The 18,653-nt window shown below is 38.2% G+C and overlaps 1 protein-coding gene across 2 annotated transcripts in view; it reads right to left on the reverse strand.

Annotated features, from left to right (window-relative positions):
• Positions 1 to 3,238: 3,238 nt before the first annotated feature.
• Positions 3,239 to 18,653, reverse strand: part of GOSR1 (golgi SNAP receptor complex member 1) — a 41,564-nt gene continuing 26,149 nt past the window's right edge. For both annotated transcript variants that reach the window (XM_081110272.1, XM_081110273.1), the window contains exons 7-9: positions 13,586 to 13,615; positions 8,682 to 8,764; positions 3,239 to 5,383 (exon numbers count right to left, since the gene is read on the reverse strand). In XM_081110272.1, coding sequence (XP_080966398.1) covers positions 5,259 to 5,383; positions 8,682 to 8,764; positions 13,586 to 13,615 — 238 coding nt within the window. In that variant the 3' untranslated portion in view covers positions 3,239 to 5,258. The remainder of the gene's footprint in view (positions 5,384 to 8,681; positions 8,765 to 13,585; positions 13,616 to 18,653) is intronic.

The following is an 18,653-nucleotide window of genomic DNA, read 5'->3' on the forward strand; positions in this document are numbered from 1 at the left end:
CTTGAAAATAATCAAGCTATAGGGCTTTTAATAGTCTAAACGTGTTGCCTTTACGCAGGCAAAATTGGTAGTTCTTTTATAGCTTCTCTCCTAATCATAGGCATGATTCAAAATATATTTTGTGGCACTATCACAAGATTTGTTGGCATTAAAGAGCCCTCGGGGTTCAAAATCTTGCTTTACTGTTCACTCTGATTTTGAGCAAATTACTTAATCCTTCTGGGCTTGTTTCCTGTAAAACAAGAAGGCTGCCTTGCTGTGGTGTTGGATTTTACGCATGCCTACGTGGAGGTGTGCACGAACACGGCTCGGCAGCCATAAAAGAACCCCACTTTAGAGGCCCTGGGAGTGGGTGGAAGGGAAAAGTTGGGGTGGCTGAGGAAGGAAACACAGTGGGGTCGGATAAAAAGGATGAAGAGGGGGATGGGAAGTCACTGCTAATGGGCACAGGGTTTCACTCTGGGGTGATGAGAATGTCCTGAGTTAGATAGTGGTGCTGGTTACACAACTAACATACTAACACCTATCAGTACATTTTAAAAGAGCGAATTTTATGGTATGTGAGTTATACCTCAAATTATACTGTTACTTAAAAAAAAACAAAAGGCCAAAACCGGTTTGGCTCAGTGGATAGAGCATCGGCCTGCGGACTCAAGGGTCCCGGGTTCGATTCCGGTCAAGGGCATGTACCTGGGTTTCGGGCACATCTCCAGTGGGACATGTGCAGGAGGCAGCTGATAGATGTTTCTCTCTCATCGATGTTTCTAACTCTCTATCCCTCTCCCTTCCTCTCTGTAAAAAATCAATAAAATATATTTTAAAAAAAAAAAAGACCCAGAAAACATAACATTTGGAGAGGTAATGAGAAATGGGGAATTTTCAAATTCTCTGGTGGGGTGGAGAATCAAGTTCTGATCTATAGGATAAGAAGTCATTATTTAGGGAGGGTGGAAACATTTTTCTTGCTAAATTTTAAATTTTCCATTCCCAACCTGAATGGAAAATTCAGGTTCTGAAGTTTCATTTTGATAAGAGAATTCCCCTTCACTTCCTGGGCTAAATCATTAGTGGAACATTCCTATGATGATCTGGAATAATCGGTGATGGAATTTCAGTACCTGTAATGCTGCACCCTGAGTTTCAGGATGTCGAGAGAAATACCAAAACCAAAGATTTCATAATCACTGCCCCAAACTGCCTTGATGGTACTATCCCAATACAGACAACCATAGGCACAACCATTTAGATTTCTAGTTTATTATTAAATTACATAGCAAAGCTTCTATACAGTCAGAAAATGCACATTTAGATGAGAACGAAAATTAAATACAAATACAATTAAACTGGTTCCAAGAAGCCATTTTAAAAGCAAAAAAATTAGAAAGTGCATTTGGAATAGATTTTTAAAAATCTGTATTGGCATTTTTCAAGAGTAAACATCTTCCATCATGGTAAAGTGTGATTGGAATTGATTTCCCTCCCTAAGAGCTAATAGGATGGCAATAAATGCAAATACTTTGATCCTAAAGTGAGACCTTATGTATAAAGAAAATGAGAAAAACATGGCTCAGCTTCTTATCCAATGAACATCCTTAAGAATCACTTGTTCCTCATTTTCCTTTCCCCTATAAGGATTCGCAGATTTATAAAGGAATAACAAGATTAGGTTATAAAGTCCATGATGTAAAGCTCTGCATCTTTTTGGAGACCAGCTAAATAACCCCTAACCCAAAATGAGAATGGAACGCAATCATTTTAATTTTCTGAGTAGGATCCATTTGTTCTTTAGTTACATTTGCCACAAAATCTAGTGCAAAACTAGACATGGCCACTTAGACTCATCAGCTTAATGTTGCAAGTTAGAGAACTCAATTTCCAAGAACTCAATCTGATTGATGATCAAACATAAGGTATTAGAAACCAAAAGGCTAGTCCAGTTTCTTAAAGTCCTTTCACCAAGTTGAGATTATTAACAGTGAAACAGAAAGTTAACGGTGGGAATGCAAGTCCAAGGTGCCTCAATTATTTAGAGGCCAAAAGCTCAATAGGTACATTTCTCTATTCAGGTTTACTTAGCATCCAATAGGAAAGAACTAAAGTAAAGATATTTGATTCTAGGTACAAAAAGTCTCATGATGTCTCCCCTCCTGTCACCTGTCTCGTCTCAGGATTTCACTCCCATGCCTGATCTGAGTCCTGGGCAGTGTGGAAAACGGCATTCTCTGTAAAGCGAATTTTGGTAGAAAGGAGAGAGGAATAGTGGAGAAGGAAAGCCCTTTTCTAACAGGAGACAAATAAAGGGTGACCAATGCAGGTTACAGGGAATCCTTCAGCTTTTAAAAGTAATAATAATAGAGACAGCCAGGACAGACACTAAAGCACTTGGACATTTGGGCTTGAACTTTAGTAAGAGATTTTTTAACTTCTACTAAAGTTACCAGCACACATTAAAACAGTCTCAGAAGTGTATGTTTTGGAATTTTCTGCCTTTATGTTGCCATGGTTTTTCATACTCTCTAGTGAAATGGAAAGTTTTGAGTGGTTACAAAAAAGATTCCAAAAGGAAAGATCATCATATAAGACAATAGCTGAGGGAGACTGCTCCCTCTACGAGGCAACATTTGGGACTAGAAATAGGAAAGTCCTTCTGCTCTGACTTTCTCTGAGAGTAGCCTACTGTTGGCTACTGGGCCTACCTACAGGTCTGTAAGAATGGCAAAAAAGGAGAAAAATCAAGATGTTAAAAAAAAAAGTTAAGTGGCATGAAACTGAAAGAGTTCTTAAACCAGCGACTGTGGGCTCCATGTTGAGCCTCTAACTAGTCAATGGCACACTTCTTTTTCTTGCTCCAGGCCTCCTAAAGCAGCGGTCGCCAACCTTTCAGACATCATGGTTGGCGACCGCTGTCCTAAAGGACTCGCAGAGGAAGGATGGGCACTGTCCTAGCTACCTCTCTACATTTGGCCCCGGACACCTCACTCTGGGCTACAGCACTGGGAGGTTAGTCAGACCTATCTGACCGCAACATCTACACCACACGTTCTCAACTTCCTGGGGAGAACTAGTTTATCTTTGTAAAGAAAAGACCCAACACAGTGCTTTTACTTCGTTTAGCAGAACCTCAATGGAAAGGCTCCTCAGTGGCAGCGAGCTGGATTAGCGCAGGTTCTAGTTTTACTGTCACACAATCAGCTTCGATGAATGCACCAAATAATCAGACCAGTAAAAAGACTGGTAGTATAATTAAATAAATAATTTTATTTATGAAACTTCAGATTTTATAAATGCCAACTATATAGCAACCAAAGTCCCATAAATTCTAGCTGAGGTACAACCACCAATCAAGGCCCTTTGAAAAATCAAAGATAATAAAGTGTCAGGGGAGAAAGGCGTTGTTCTCCCAACAGAGAATTTAATAAATGACCTTCCCTGACCCTGGAAGGTTCGCATTGGGAAAACTTAAACTATCTTTTAAGGGCATCCCCAATCAACTACTGATCAATCAACCCATATTTAGAAAAATAAACCCCATAGTTAAAAAAATATCAAATGCCTTTCATACCCAGAATATAACAAAACTCTGACACCAGAATGAAAAACCTTTCAGTCTCTGTATCAGACCATGGATTAGTCTGCCCATCAGCCTGTACATCAAGTTCATCAGAATGACACACACCATCCACACTTTATGATGTAGTTAAGAACTGCATGCTAATATCTTTTCATTCCTGGTGGCACAGTCTGAAGCCAATACTGTAAATACCATAATCAATTCCAATGGTGAAAAGCAGCCTCCTCCTTGGTGAGAATGTAGATGTTGGAAGTCTTCAAACTATTTGTGGTAGTTGAGTTAGACAAAGTAATGAATTTACAGAAACTCAGAAATGGTTAAACCTAAGAATTCTGGTGGGTGGTTTAAGATTTTGTCACTCTGCGGATGAGAGAGGACAGGGGCAGACAGAGATTCTGTCACACGTATCTCCAACAGTGACGCCGTTCTCTGGATGTCTGGAAAAGCTTAAAAGATTTGGAATAAAGAGATTTTCACAGAACCCAGAATTCCTGTTATATCGGGTGGTAGTTCTTAAAACTTTTGCTCATAAACGTGGAACATTTACAAATGAAATTATCTGAATGGTGACTCCTTGATCAATGTCTTTTTACACGTGGCTTGTTCAGTAGATGTCACTGAAAACTCAGCAGTCCCCTCACTCAGTCATCAGTGTTAATCCTGACGTGAGGAATAGTTGGGGGCATTGGCTATTAGCTTCTTTTGTCCTGGCAGAACGAAGATTTCATTTTCTTCTAGTAGCAAATATTAACCCAAATGGAAGAAATAAAAGTCAAAACAATAATCGACTCCTTAAAAAAAGCTTGTCATTCTTGATGCTTTTCCAGTAATACAGTTAAGCCCAATGTGCACATGAGTAAAAAAAAGAACCTCCCCGCCGAATGGCTCAGTTGGAGCGTTGTCTGTGTATCAAAAGAGGCTGCGGGTTTGATTCCTGGTCAGGGCACATATGGGAGGCAACCAATCGATGTTTCTCTCTCTCTCTCTCCCCCCGCTCCCCCTCCCCTTCCCTTTCCTCATTCTCAAAAAAATTAAAATAAAAAAAATCAATAAAAACATATCCTTGGGTGAGAATTACAAAAAAGAAAAATGCTTTTTTGCATGTTTATCATTTAAGACAACCTCAACTCTGTTGAAGTTGGCTTGTCAGCATCTCAAAGAATCTGTGAAAAATGGAATTTTCCTTGAATACCGAAAGAGTTGGGGACACAGTAGAAGTTTATAGCACAGATTTAAAAATGACTTGTGACTTTTCATCATGAGTGTAAAATAAAAGGACAAGAACTATTTTTATTCACAACCCAATCCGTCAGCTAAAAGCAAAGCAGTCTTTGGATAGAGAGACCTGGTTTTCCGCAGAGTCCAGCTGTAAGACCTAGCTTGCCATCAGCCTCCGACACTATCACTGAAGTGCAGACTCTTTCTGACTCGTTTACTTACCCCCTGGGGAGACAAAAGCAACGGAAAACTTTTCCTTTTTTAAAAACTAAAAACAGAAGGAAGTGTGTTAGAAAAACTGTGGCTTCAGCTCAACCTGACCACGTCACAGAGTCCAGCACTATGAGCCCCGAAGGAATCCTGCTGGTCAGGCTAATTATCAGGGCAGTCCATTTCTCCTTCCCGCTTTTCCTTATTCCAGATCAGGGCCTGAAAGTGGTAGTTGTCAAGAGTCCCTGGAGGCGTCTCATCAATGGAAAGCATACAGCAGCAATAGGATGGTACAGACACCAATAACACCACCCAGGATGAGTGAGTCTCGCCGCTTCCTAAGGTTGATTCGCTGGATCAGGCTGTTCACAGCAGGAAAACGATCTTTGGGAAATCTTTATTAAGGTCATATTTGGAAGCCTCTTTAGTGAAAAGTCACAGAAATCACAAAAACAGAGGTCAGTAGAGTCCAGAAACAGTAAGTAATGGGAAGAAAATCACACGGAGGGAGTTGCAGCCTTTAACAAACACACAAACTGGAAATGCTCAGGGCCCAAATTCAAGTCTCTTAGTACACTGCAGTACACAAATAAGAATAAAAAAATTAATAGAGAGAGGGGGAGAAGAAAATAATGATGACAGCTACAATGTATTAAGGGATTACCGCCAGGCTTCAGGTCAAGTTGGTCAGAAACAGAGGAACCCCACTGGGCATGGAGGCAAATGTACAGCCAACTACCACCACCCCCACCCCCATTCCATCCCACCATTCCTTCTCTCTCCCTCCCACCTCCTACACACAAACACACACACTCTCTCTCCATCCCTTTCTATTCCTTCTCTATGGTGACTAAAAAGTTTTGCCAGAGGATTTGAAGTGTGCCCTTCCTCTCCCCACTGGGTGATAAGTTCCCTGGATTTGGGCAATTGGTGGGAACTAACTCTAGGATCTGCATAATCAGGCACTGTTATTAAAATTTTATAATTTACTTTATATCAGTAGGTAGGACATGGTAGGAAAGTGGGTTCAATTGCTCTAGTTGTTCAATTTCCAGAACATATAAAAAGAAAAGAAATTTTCAATTATAGAGGTTTTATAGCAGTTACAACTGTATTTTTCTTATTATAAAATATCTTCATACTCTTGTTTGTATGTTATACAAATTACAGCCTATACTGTTTTACATTTCTGGCAAATGCAAAAGGTGCGGGTGCATCTCTCAAGGTCAGGAAAACCACCACCAAGATCACCTAGGACACTAGAGAGGGGAGAGGGAACAATCTCTACTCCAGGTGAATCCTCACCGCATTCTCCTGTAACAAAATGACTCCCAGCAAAGACTGTATTTGTATACTTAAATGTCCTACATATTGTATGATCAGGACTATGTTTTCTTCTAATCTTAAATTTCCCTGTGCATCTAGAATAGAGCTTTATATACTACAGGCATTAATGTTTTATGTTGTTTTTTTAGAGAGATGAAGGGAAGGCAGGAAGGAGGGGGGCAGAGAGGGAGGGGGGGAGAGGGAGAGAGAAACATCGATTGGTTTACCTCTTTTATGTGCCCCAACTGGGGGCAGAACCTGCAACCTAGGTATGTGCCCTGACTGGGACTCGAACCTTCAACCTTTCGGTGTATTGGACAATGCTCCAACCAAATGAACCATACTGGCCAGGGCTTAATACGTTTTTTTTAATTAAATAATGAAAAAAGAACAATCTGCAGAAATAATTCTTAAAATGTAGATGGGCAGGAAGCATGAAGTAACAGGCAAAAACTTTTATAAGGTACAAATCTAATTTAGAGCAAATGCTTAATCAATCTTTCCTTGCTTGGTAAAAACAGGATCAATAATCTCCTTGGAAAAAGCATCGAAATTTTGGAATTAGGAAACCCTGTCTATAGTGGACATCTTTCTGTCCAGTTTACCTTTAGGGAACCTTCCCCCTCTCCCCTTGTATAATAATTGAATAGTTCAGTCCATGTGACAGGATGGAGCTGACCTTGTCCTCCAGCACCAGGTGTACACACAATCTCAGGATTGGCTGGGAAGAACACTCCCTCCCAGGGCCAGTGACAGGTTACAAATAGGCGGTGACTCAAGCTGGGAGAAACATGGTCCTCTTGAGACATTGTCCACAGTGGTTAGAAAAGACCCCTTTCCATGGGGATTTTTTTTTTTAATATTTCACTGTATTTTTTTTTTTATTGCATAAAATAATACAAAGGGTATTACATATGTGTCCATTCCCCCCCCCTCCCCCCCGCCTTAGACAGTCCCCTAGCCTCCCCTATCCCCCAGTGTCTTATGTCCATTGATTATGCTTATATGCATGCATACAAGTCCTTTGGTTGATCTCTTACCCCCCTACCTCCTGTCCCCCAACCCTCCTCCATGGGCATTTTTGAACTGGTAGGAGGTGACTCTTACAGTCATTTCTATCACTCTGAGGGGAGAACCTGCCTGAAAATGAGGGTAACACACAGGAAAATAGAAATAATAGATGGAGTAGGTAGGGAGAACAGAGGGAGGAAAGCAGATTCTTGATAATAAAATCTGAGGCCCTGAATCCAGCCATGCCATAAGCCAAATTCCACCCCTGAATTTCACACATATATGAATAAATTAATTTCTCTCCTCTTCCCCCTTAAGTCAGCCTTAATTTGGTTTCTGTTACTACCTCTCTCTGGAGTCCTGACTCCTCACTACTAGGAGATTTTATTAACACACATCCTTTGGAATGATTGTAATTTGTGATAATGGTAAAATGAGATAATGTATAGAACAGTATTCTGTAAAATGTATAGCCCTATATTAAATACGATTTGGGATGTGTGGTTTTAGAACAAAATACACAAAAACCTGGAAAACATCAATACACTTCTGAATGTTATTTTCCCTAGGCAACTAAGGTATCAAATTAAAAGTGACTTTGAATTATCCAAGATGAGAAGATAGTAAACTTTTGAAAATTATATAGGTCCTTTCCCCTAGTAACTGGGGAAGGAAACTTTATCCCGATAGGCTTGATTTCTTAGAGAGTAAATAAAATGTTTCAGAAGTAGCAGGCTTATCAGTCTCCCCACTGGGTTTCTAAGAGATAACAGTAACACTAATTTAACTTTGGAAACTAAAGAATTAAAAAGGTAGCAGTCACTACAAACAAGCAGTGAATCTACCCTAGAGTTCGGCTTGTCCATAAGTTACAGTGAAAATATTCTATAAGCAGTTACAACTCATCCATGCATGTCTGTCTCCTTCTTTCCCCTTCTAAGCATCTGCCACTGACTGTTCTCCAAGCTGAAAAAAGAAAAAGCTTGTAACTTATGTTTAGGTAAGAATAGTGTATACTGTGGAGTTCTGAAATGGATATGAGAACTTTTGAAAACTAAAATTTTGTGAAGTGAAAATTCACATTTATAATTTTTTTCTCAATCTAATAATCATAAACCTCTGGTGTGCCATATTTTAGAAATGGTGTACTTTCTGTGCAATATGCCAAAGTGCACTGAACAATATGCACTTTCATGAAATAGGAGTGAAGGGGACATTCATATTATGTCATTAGTGATGGTCTCTGCTGCTACTGATGATGGCAACTTGCTGGGGGTGTGAGAGGAAAGCACATTCAGACTTCCCCCCATAAGACCCACAGATTTCAAAGTTCCAGAAAGGATACTGGCCAAAGTGTTCATTTTGCTCTGAATTGACTTCAACATTCCTCTCTGTGAAGTCATATTTTCTTTTGTTGCCATAGCAATGCTGCAAGGGAGAAAACAAAAGAAGCGATTTAAATTGGCATTTAAGATGATCCTTTTGGATCTATCATACCCTTAAAAGTGAACAGCAAACTAAGGCGAACAATATCATCTTGAAAAGCACTGGGCAGGGCCCAGCCAGTGCAGCTCAGTGGTTAGTGTTGACTTATGAACCAAGAGGTCATGGTTCGATTCCCGGTCAGGGCACATGCCCGGGTTGTGGCTCGATCCCCAGTGTGAGGCAAGCAGGAGGCAGCCAATCAATGATTCCCTCTCACCATTGATGTTTCTATCTCTCCCTCTCTGAGATCAATAAAAACATATTAAAAGGAAAAAACAAAAAGAAAAGCACTGGGCTGGAAAACAAAAGATCACTTCCCAAGTCACCTTCCTATTGACCATTTTTAAATGACCACTACATCACCACTGCTATCCTCTGGGATCTTCTTGGGCAAGGAAGTAAGCCATTTCCTGTGTGTGTGTGTCGTCGTCCCCCCCCCCCCCCGCCCCCGCAAAGTAACAAATAACGGACAAATCACATATTACAAGAGCTTCTTAAAATGGTTGTAAAAAGGGCCAGTTACAATGTCCTTAATCAGGAAAACCTGTTGAGGGGGAAGTAGGCAATTACAATCATAAAAATAGAACCCAAAGTGTAACATATCACAAAACATTTATACAACCCAACCCCAATTTATGAAAAGATTACATTCGAAAAGTCTACTTGAGAACCAATCCAAGCAGATTGTATGACACACATGCAACATTCTGCTGGATCTCTAAGCCAGGTGATAAAGGTCATTAAAAACTGAGAGAAGGAAAAAAGTCACTGTAGAGTACAGTCTCTTCCATGTGACTACTTTGAAGTCGTTTAAAAAAGAATCTTAATATCTTTTTGCTAACACTGCCCCAAGATTGTTAACTTACAACAGTCTTATCTCCTTGCACATTAAAATCCTATAGGGCAGGTCAGTGTCCATTTTCATATGCAACACACAGGGGAGTGTTTTAGATACTGACATTATAAAAAGCAATAGGAAATAATATCATGCATTTGAGTAACTCTGAAAATATGTGAAACATTAACAACGACAACAAAGCCTGTTGTTTCTGAAGAGATTCTGGGAAGATGGTGATCAGACCTCATCCCTGGCCTCGTCTCTGGCCCAATTACCACCAGGGGGAATAAAAGAACAAAGGCAGACGGTGGGGGAAGGTCCATCTGAGGTCCAAAGTTCTCTTGAGCTCTCCAAGGGAAGAAAGCCAGGGGGGCTACACTCTCTCAAGTGAAGGAAGAACCAGGGAATTCATGGCAGGGAAGACTAGATTTTTCTTTCAGCCTGAGCAGAGAACTAGGTTTCACTGCATTCTGAAGGGCCCGGACAGTGGAAGGAATAGGGCTGCAGCAATGGACTGAACTGCCCCAGTCCCTGCAGCTGGAAAAGGACTGGCACATACAACCAGAGGCCTATAAGCAGAGAGCTCACAGTCTTCCAGCTAATGTGATGCCACTGCTAGGAGGAAGCACTGCTGGGCCATCTACCACCACCTGGTATGTCGCTGCTTTAGGGTCTCTAATAGCCGGATGTATCAGGGAGCTGACTGAACACATTATTGCAGGGGTCCCCAAACTTTTTAAACAGGGGGCCAGTTCACTGTCCCTCAGACCGTTGGAGGGCCAGACTATAGTTTAAAAAAAAACTATGAACAAATTCCTATGCACACTGCACATATCTTATTTTGAAGTAAAAAAACCAAAACGGGAACAAATACAATATTTGTATTTGCATGTGGCCCGCAGGCCGTAGTTTGAGGACCCCTGCATTATTGGATAGGCAAGACCTAGTATTCTATTGAAGGAAAATGCTGGAGAGAGTACTCTAAGCAAATGACAAATGAATCAAAACTGAAATTTTAAGATTTGAGAAGGCAAAGGAGGAATAAAAGTGTGTAAGAAGATATAGCAACAGATATCTGTTGAAGCATTATTTGGAATAGTAAAAGACAAAACAAGAAATTTGGAAACAACACTGGAATGGTTTAGTAGATTATGGTATAACCATATTAAGAAATAATATTTGGTTAGTAAAAAGAATGAGTTTATAATATTTCTATTAACCTGGAGGGATGTTTATGATATACTAAATGATTAAAGTAAGCTATAGAATGTGTACAATATGAGTCTTTTTTTTTTACTATATATTTTTATTGATTTCAGAGAGGAAGGAAGAGGGAGAGAGAGACAGAAACATCCATGATGAGAGAGAATCATGGATCGGCTGCCTCCTGCAAGTCCCCCACTGGGAATTGAGCCCACAACCTGGGCATGTGCCCCTGACCAGAACAGAACTGGACCCTTCAGTTAGCAGGCAGACGCTTTATCCACAGAGCCAAACCGGCCAGGGCCTTTTTTTTTTTTTTTTTTTAAAGAAACAAAACATTTTTGTGTGTATTTGTATGAAAGTAAGAAAGGTATTGGATACATAACCATCAGTTAATACAAGTTACTTTAGGGGGGAGGAATGGAGGGGCACTACTAGGAGATGAACCTTGTACATTTATAGAATCCAAATGTTACCATTAGAACATTGTACTTTCATAACATGTAAATATCGAATAAAGAAAATTAGAGGAATTCCACCAGAGTGATCAAGAAATGTTAGTAACATTCCCAGCACCAAATCTACTGTTATTCACCTCAGTACCACTAGGAGCTTTTCTCCAGAAAAGCTCAAGAATTAAGGGAACCAGGTACATCTGAAGACAGAAGTATGGAATAGGGCTAAGAATGGGAATTTGTACAGAGTTGTCAGAACCCTAAATTACCTTCCCAAACTATGCACTCAGATAACTGCCCCAGTGCAGCAGAAGACCGAACCTAGGAGGAGACCTGGAGACATGGACGTTTGAAGTCCCCTGCGAAACCGCCAGCTCCCTCCCTGATGACCCCTGTGAGGCTGCCACTCAACAAGTCCCCCCACCACGCACACAGAATGGGCTTCCAATCACTGGCTTGGAGCCTCACTCTTAAAAGAGCCAAGAATCACCAGACATTGGAGGAGAGCTTCTAACATAAAAGGCAGAGCTCTACATAAACAACCAGCAAACAGAAACGTGAGTCTGAGGAAATAAGAGACAATAAAGGAAGCTCAGGAAACTTAAAATCAAATTATATTAAATGTCTTCAGAGAGATAAAAGAAGATTACCCATCCATGAAACATGTAAACATATAAATATATGTGTATGTATGTATCCATCCCTTAGGAAAGCTCATGTAAATTAAAAAAAAAGAAAAGGAAATAAAGATGCATACTAAGCTCATCATGGTGAGTTTAAAAACAAATAAAAACACAGGGGAAAAGGAATGGTCCCAAAAGCTTTCTGAGAAAACAGCTTATCACATACAAAGGATTAGAAATTTTAACTGGCATTGGACTTAAAAAGCAATACTGGAAACAATGCCTTGAAAATTTCAAAATGATCTCCAACCTAGAATTCTATACATTAGCTAAATTATGAACCAGAATATGGGTAGAATAAAGACTTTTTAGATGTGGGTGTGGCAAGTCCAAAAAACTTACCTTCTGCTCTTTCTCATGAAGCTACTAAAGAAAATGGTCCCACATAGTGAGGGAACAAACTAAGGTGGAAGACACTAAATCCAAGAAATAGTTGATCTGATAAAGATTAGTTTAGGATAATGATAAAAAGGACATCCCAGTATCAAAATAGTATAAACAGGCTCAGAGAATAATCAGTCAAGATGAGAAGAGAAAGGCCCTGGCCAGGTGGCTCAGTTGGTTGGAGCATCATCCCATACACCAAAAGGCTGTGGGGGCTCGTATCCCTAGACAGGGTGCGTATGGGAGCAACTGATCTCTCTCTCAAAATCAGTAAAAACATATCCTCAGGTGAGGATTAAAAAAGATTTAGAGCAGACAGAAGCAGGCAATTATAACATACTGAATTTTAGATTAAAAAAAAAAGAGCACAAAAAGAGTCTAATAATAATGTCATTATTTCTTATTCATAATTTTTCAGTTTAAATGTGCTCTATGACAGCATATGGTACATTTAAATGTGGTTGTTTTAAAATGAATTTACTTTACAAAGTATTTAAAAATTGATATTATGTATGATCTTGTATAAAGTAAAAGAATTCAAAACTGGGCTGAGTAATCTGACACCAATCTTTGAATCATATATGTCTCTGTTTTTTAAACTGGGACTATCACTGACTCCTGTGCACTTTGACTCAGAAGTAGATAGAGAAGATTAAAAAATAATTTCTGCAAAGTACTTTGTATTCCTTAGAGAATGGATATTATCAACATACATTATGTTATTGTCTTGTTGAATATGCATGATTTCCAGTACCACACAAAGTATATCTAGACACACTTTCTCATCTCGTAACATCATTTGGAGTCAAGCTGAGTGGAATCTAGGCTGTTATTTCAAGGGTCAAATACTAAGAGGCAAACATAAGCTCCAAATAATATATAATGCTTTTAAAATGATAAATCATTGATGTGCTTACTGGAACTTCAACTTTCTTACCTGTTTTGTGAACTACTCAGACACTAGAGAATAAAGAGTGAGGCTAAAAAAATAGTATAAATTAATCAGAAAAATCAACCTAGCTAAAAGAGCCTGGGCATCACATGTCTCTTACATGGGAAAGATACAATAAAAAAAAAATACATTACAATATAATTAAATTCACATCTTTAAGGAGGACGAATTTAGTTACAAGGTTAACCACATCTGTTCATTTGTGTGCAAACAAAAAAACCCACAATAAAGTAAAAAAAGTATTCCTACCTTATTGTCTCTTCTATCAGACGATCTGAGCTGCAATAAAAAATTCAAATTCTAGAATTATTAAAAGCACATTTAAAACTTGTATTAATTTTTCTACATTTTCTAGGTATGTTAACTTTCCAACCATTTATTAAACAAAATACCCAGACTTTTGGAAGCATCTGAAGAATAATCTGGACTCTAAAATAAATTTAATTTATATATATGTAAATATCTAATAAAGATAATTTTCATCTTACTTTTATTTGTTGGCTTAAATCTATTTCTTCCACAGAGAAACTTAAAATCAGAACAGTTTTAATGTGAGCATAAATAAATGGAACGTCTTTAATTTAGATAGATCAAAGTTGTCACTACTGTCTATTCTAAGCTTAAGAATTACAACCAACTTGTTGAGACAGGATAGGTAAATACAGTTCTGATGCCGGTAAGTAATAATTATTTACATCTTAAAGTTCCTTCCTTTCTTGGGAAACTAAACCAAATCTCAACTTATCATACTTTAGAATCTGAATAAAGAAACAAAGTACTCCTTCAATCTGTAAATGTTCGCCTTTATGAATCACACACTGCAAAGAAAGAAACTCCCCCAAAAAGCCATTTTAGGGAGGAATTTATAGGTAGCTAAATTTGGTAAAGGGGCAGCTTTACAATAGAAAGTAGGAAAATAACTCCCAGATATCTGTATCCATTTGGCACAATGCATGATACACAGTAGGCATGTAAATAAATACTTGCATTTTTTTTCTAAATACTTCTTTCCAAAAGAATTTCTAAACAAAATAAAACAAAAACTAAGCCAGAGATATGGACAACAGATTGGTGGTTACAAGAGGAGAGGGGTTGGGGTGAGGTGAAATGGCTAATGGGGGTCAAATATATGGAGATGGATGGAAACCAGACTTTGGTGGTGAGCAAGCTATAGTATATACAGATATTAAATTATAATGTAACCCAGTCCTAGCCAGTCTGGCTTAATGGATTGAATGTCGGCCTGTGGACTGAAGGGTCCCGGGTTCAATACCGGTCAAGGGCACATGCCCGGTTGCAGGTTCAATCCCCAGTAGAGGGCGTGCAGGAGATAGCCAATCAATGATTCTCTCTCATCATTGATGTTTCTATCTCCCTCTCCCTTCCTCTCTGAAATCAATAAAAGTATATTTTTAAAAATAATGTAACCCTGAAAGTTATATAACTGTCACCTCAAAAATAAATAAATTCTACATTCTATAAACCAATAGGTTGAAGTTTCATTATAAAATTCTGGGCCAGGAAATCTACTTTACTGCATGAATCAGGGAACAAAGATGGACTTCAAAAAAATGTCATAAATATCTTATATAAATCCTATGAATAAGAATTTCAAAAATTACAAAGATGGTGGAAGAATTAAAGGCCAGGCGGTGTGGCTTTTGAATGCTGGCTCTGTCACTTACTAGCTATCTGATATCAAGCAAGTTACTATGTGCCTCAGTTTTCTCACCTGTAAAATGGGAATGATCATAAGACCTACTTGTTAAGAGGATTAAAGAAATATACATACATACATACATACATACATACATACATACAATGATTAGAACAGTATCTGGTACATAGTAAGCGCTAAGTACTTTTTGCTGTTATTACAGCAGTTTCTCAATAACTACAGACTAATTTTAATCTAAGCATACGGTTGATATAAACTTTCACATAAACCCATTGTTCTGGTGGAATCTACTAATTATAAAGTATGCATTTATTTTATTAAGAAATGCATATGGACGTGCCCCTGAAGAGTACTGTGTCAGACATGGGTTACAAAGATAAGACACTAACCTCCAGAGGTCTTACAATGGAGATAGACAACACATATGCCTTTCCCTTCCCTCTCATCTAGTAACCTCCAGATCATTGGAGGGTCTCTTCATTCTAAATTTTATCATCATTCTAGACTATTTAAATAGCCACAGAGAACAGACTCTCCATATCCTAAACTCACAGTTCCTTGATCTCTTTTACGCCAACGAATGAACACGACTGCCCCTATAATTTCTTTAGTCTTCCTCAGATTTAGTAACTTCTCTCCTTTCCCACAATTATTCAATTTTTATCTTAATAACCAGGTAAAGGGCTCCTCAAAAGGTTTTGAGACAAATAAAATTAACTTGGTAATCATTATTTCCAAATTTGAAAACAGAATCAGCAATATATAAAAAGAATTCGATACCATGACTAGGGTTTATCCAAAGGATAAAAGGCTGGTTCAATATTTAAGATTAATCCATGTAATGTACCTATTAACAAGCTAAAAAGCATTTGAAAAAATCCAACACCCATTTATGAAAAAAATTCTCAAAAAATGGGAAGGGGTACATTCTCAGCTTGATAGAGAGCATCCACAAAAACATATAGCTAGCATTATAATTAATAGTAAAAGACTGAACATTTTCCCCCTAAGGAAGGGCAAGGAAGCCCATACTCACCACTTTTATTCAACACTATTCTGGAAGTTCTAGCCAATGCAATAAGGCAAGAAAAGGAAATAAAAGGCATACAGATTGGAAAGGAAGAAATAAAACAGATGACTAGACTGCCTATATAGAAAATCCTGGGGGGGGGGTGGGGTGTCAATGGGGGAAAAGGAGACTTATAATTATCCATCTAAAAAAGAAAATCTCAAATCTATATAAAATCTCCTACAACTAAAGAGAGAGTTCAACAAGGTCAGAGGATACAAACATGTATATTTCTATATATAGATAGTCCCTGACTTCTGATGGTTTGACTTATGACTTTTCTTTCTTTAAAAAAAAAAAATATTTTATTGATTTTTTTCAGAGAGGAGGGAGAGGGATAGAGAGTTAGAAACATCCATGAGAGAGAAACATCGATCAGTTGCCTTCTGCACACCCCGCACTGGGAATGTGCCCGCAACCAAGGTACATGCCCTTGACCGGAATCGAACCTGGGACCCTTCAGTCCTCAAGCCGACACTCTATCCACTGAGCCAAACTGGTTAGGGCTGACTTATGACTTTTCATCTTTTTTTTTTTTTAAATCCTCACCTGATGATATTTTCCCATTGATTTTTAGGGAGAGGGAAAGACAGAGAGAAATATTGATGTGAGAGAAACGCATCGATTGGTTGCCTCCCGCATGAGCCCCGACCAGAGCCTGGGCCAGGGAGGAGCTTGCAACAGAGGTACGTGCTCTTGACCAGAATCGAACCTGGGACCATTCAGTCCACAGGCCCACACTGTTTCCACTGAGCCAAAACCAGTTAGGGCTATTTTTCATCTTTACAATGGTGAGAAAGTGATATGCATTCAATAGAAACCAGCTGGGCTAAGCGATGATGTTCAGTAGGTTCGATGTATTAAGTGCATTTTCAACTTAGGACATTTTCAATTTATGATGGGTTTATTGGGGACATAATCCCACTGTAAGTCATGAGGCATCTGTACTAGCAATAAACATGTAGACACTAAAGTTAAAATACAATACCATTTAATTGTTCAAAAAAGAAATACTTAGGTGTAAATCTAACAAAACCCATATAGAAATTGTATGCTGAAAACTACAAAATGGTGATGAAATCAAAGAATATCTAAGTAAATGAAGAGACATACTATATTCACACACTGGAAGATTCAACACAGTAAAGATGTCAATTCTCCCCAAATTGATATACAAGCTTAAGACAATTAGCTAGAAAATAAACTCATTATATTTTGTTTTCAAAGACAATGTTCCTGAAGATGTGAGGTTGAAATGGCCACTAAGGAGTAACTTTCTGTGTTACATAAGAAAATTATTTGATGTTGTTTGTGGTCACAGATATAACCCTTGCTTTATGTAATGAGTACTTTTCCTAAAAGGTATGCTTTCTGAAAATGACCATTTTAGATCATATTTTAAATGTAATAAGACTATCCTACTTACATGAACCAAATTAAAAATCTTATAAAGCAAATATACATGCCTCCATTTATTTTTCATTTTTTGTATAAAACTAGATTTTCAATGTTATCTTTAATCCATTTTTTATTTTATTGACTTGAGAGAGAGAGAGGGAGAGAGAGAGGAAGGGGGAAGAGAGAGAGAGAATGAGAAACATCAATCAGTTCCTTGCACATGCACCCCGACCGGAGATCAAACCAGCAACATGGGTATCTGCCCTGACTTAGAATTGAATCCACCACCTCTTGATGTATGGGATGATGCTCCAACCAACTTAGTTTATATAAGTAGCATAGACAGAGGAAGGCCAGTGATTTGATATATTAAATATTCTTCTCAGATTGCCCAAAGTCTCCACGTTCTTTCGTCCTTATTTGGCTAAGATCCCAACTAAGTAAACACCATTCATTAAAATCATCCTGGATATTGTGGATACAATTCAACAACAGAGAAGCTGCATAAAAATGGCATAATCAAGTAAAAATGAAATTTAAAACTGCTTTCCTTTGGGGCATAAAATATAATCAAGTGAAATTACCCTTCTTAAACAAGTACTCCATAACAGCCCAGAGGCATTCCAGAAAGTCATCTAGAGTCTGCAATTAAGCAACAAATTTGTTTCTTTCCAGACCAATTTAAACTAGCTAAAAACCATGAACTAAATTTCATCATCAACTATGATACCGAGCCACATTTAAATAATTCTTTTAAAAAATAATTCATTTTCCTAATATACACTGCAAATAGCACACATTTCAAGAACAAAAATGGGATTTCAAGCCTTTATTTTAAAGTAACTTAAACCAACAAAATGTTAGAACTTGGCAAAATCAGTTAGATAGCATCCAATTGGAATCTTCTTTTAAAACTTCAGAGTAGGTGGATAAATAAATAACAAGTAAATGTGTAAGCAAGTAAATGAGAAAACAAGCAAGCAAGTACATAACAAAAATTTTAAATTGGTCCCTTTGTAAATTGCAATTGATGAGGTTATCATCAACCAATCAGATCATTTACAACAAGCATTATGGTGATACAGTCTTTCACTTACAGTTAACCAGAGACACCCATAAGGTCTGTTAACTGAATACAATTAAACTGCAGTAGAATACAAAAATTTGTTTTA

The sequence above is a fragment of the Myotis nattereri genome (assembly GCF_964212035.1).
Source record: "Myotis nattereri genome assembly, chromosome: 16".
In the NCBI taxonomy this organism is placed as follows: domain Eukaryota; kingdom Metazoa; phylum Chordata; class Mammalia; order Chiroptera; family Vespertilionidae; genus Myotis; species Myotis nattereri.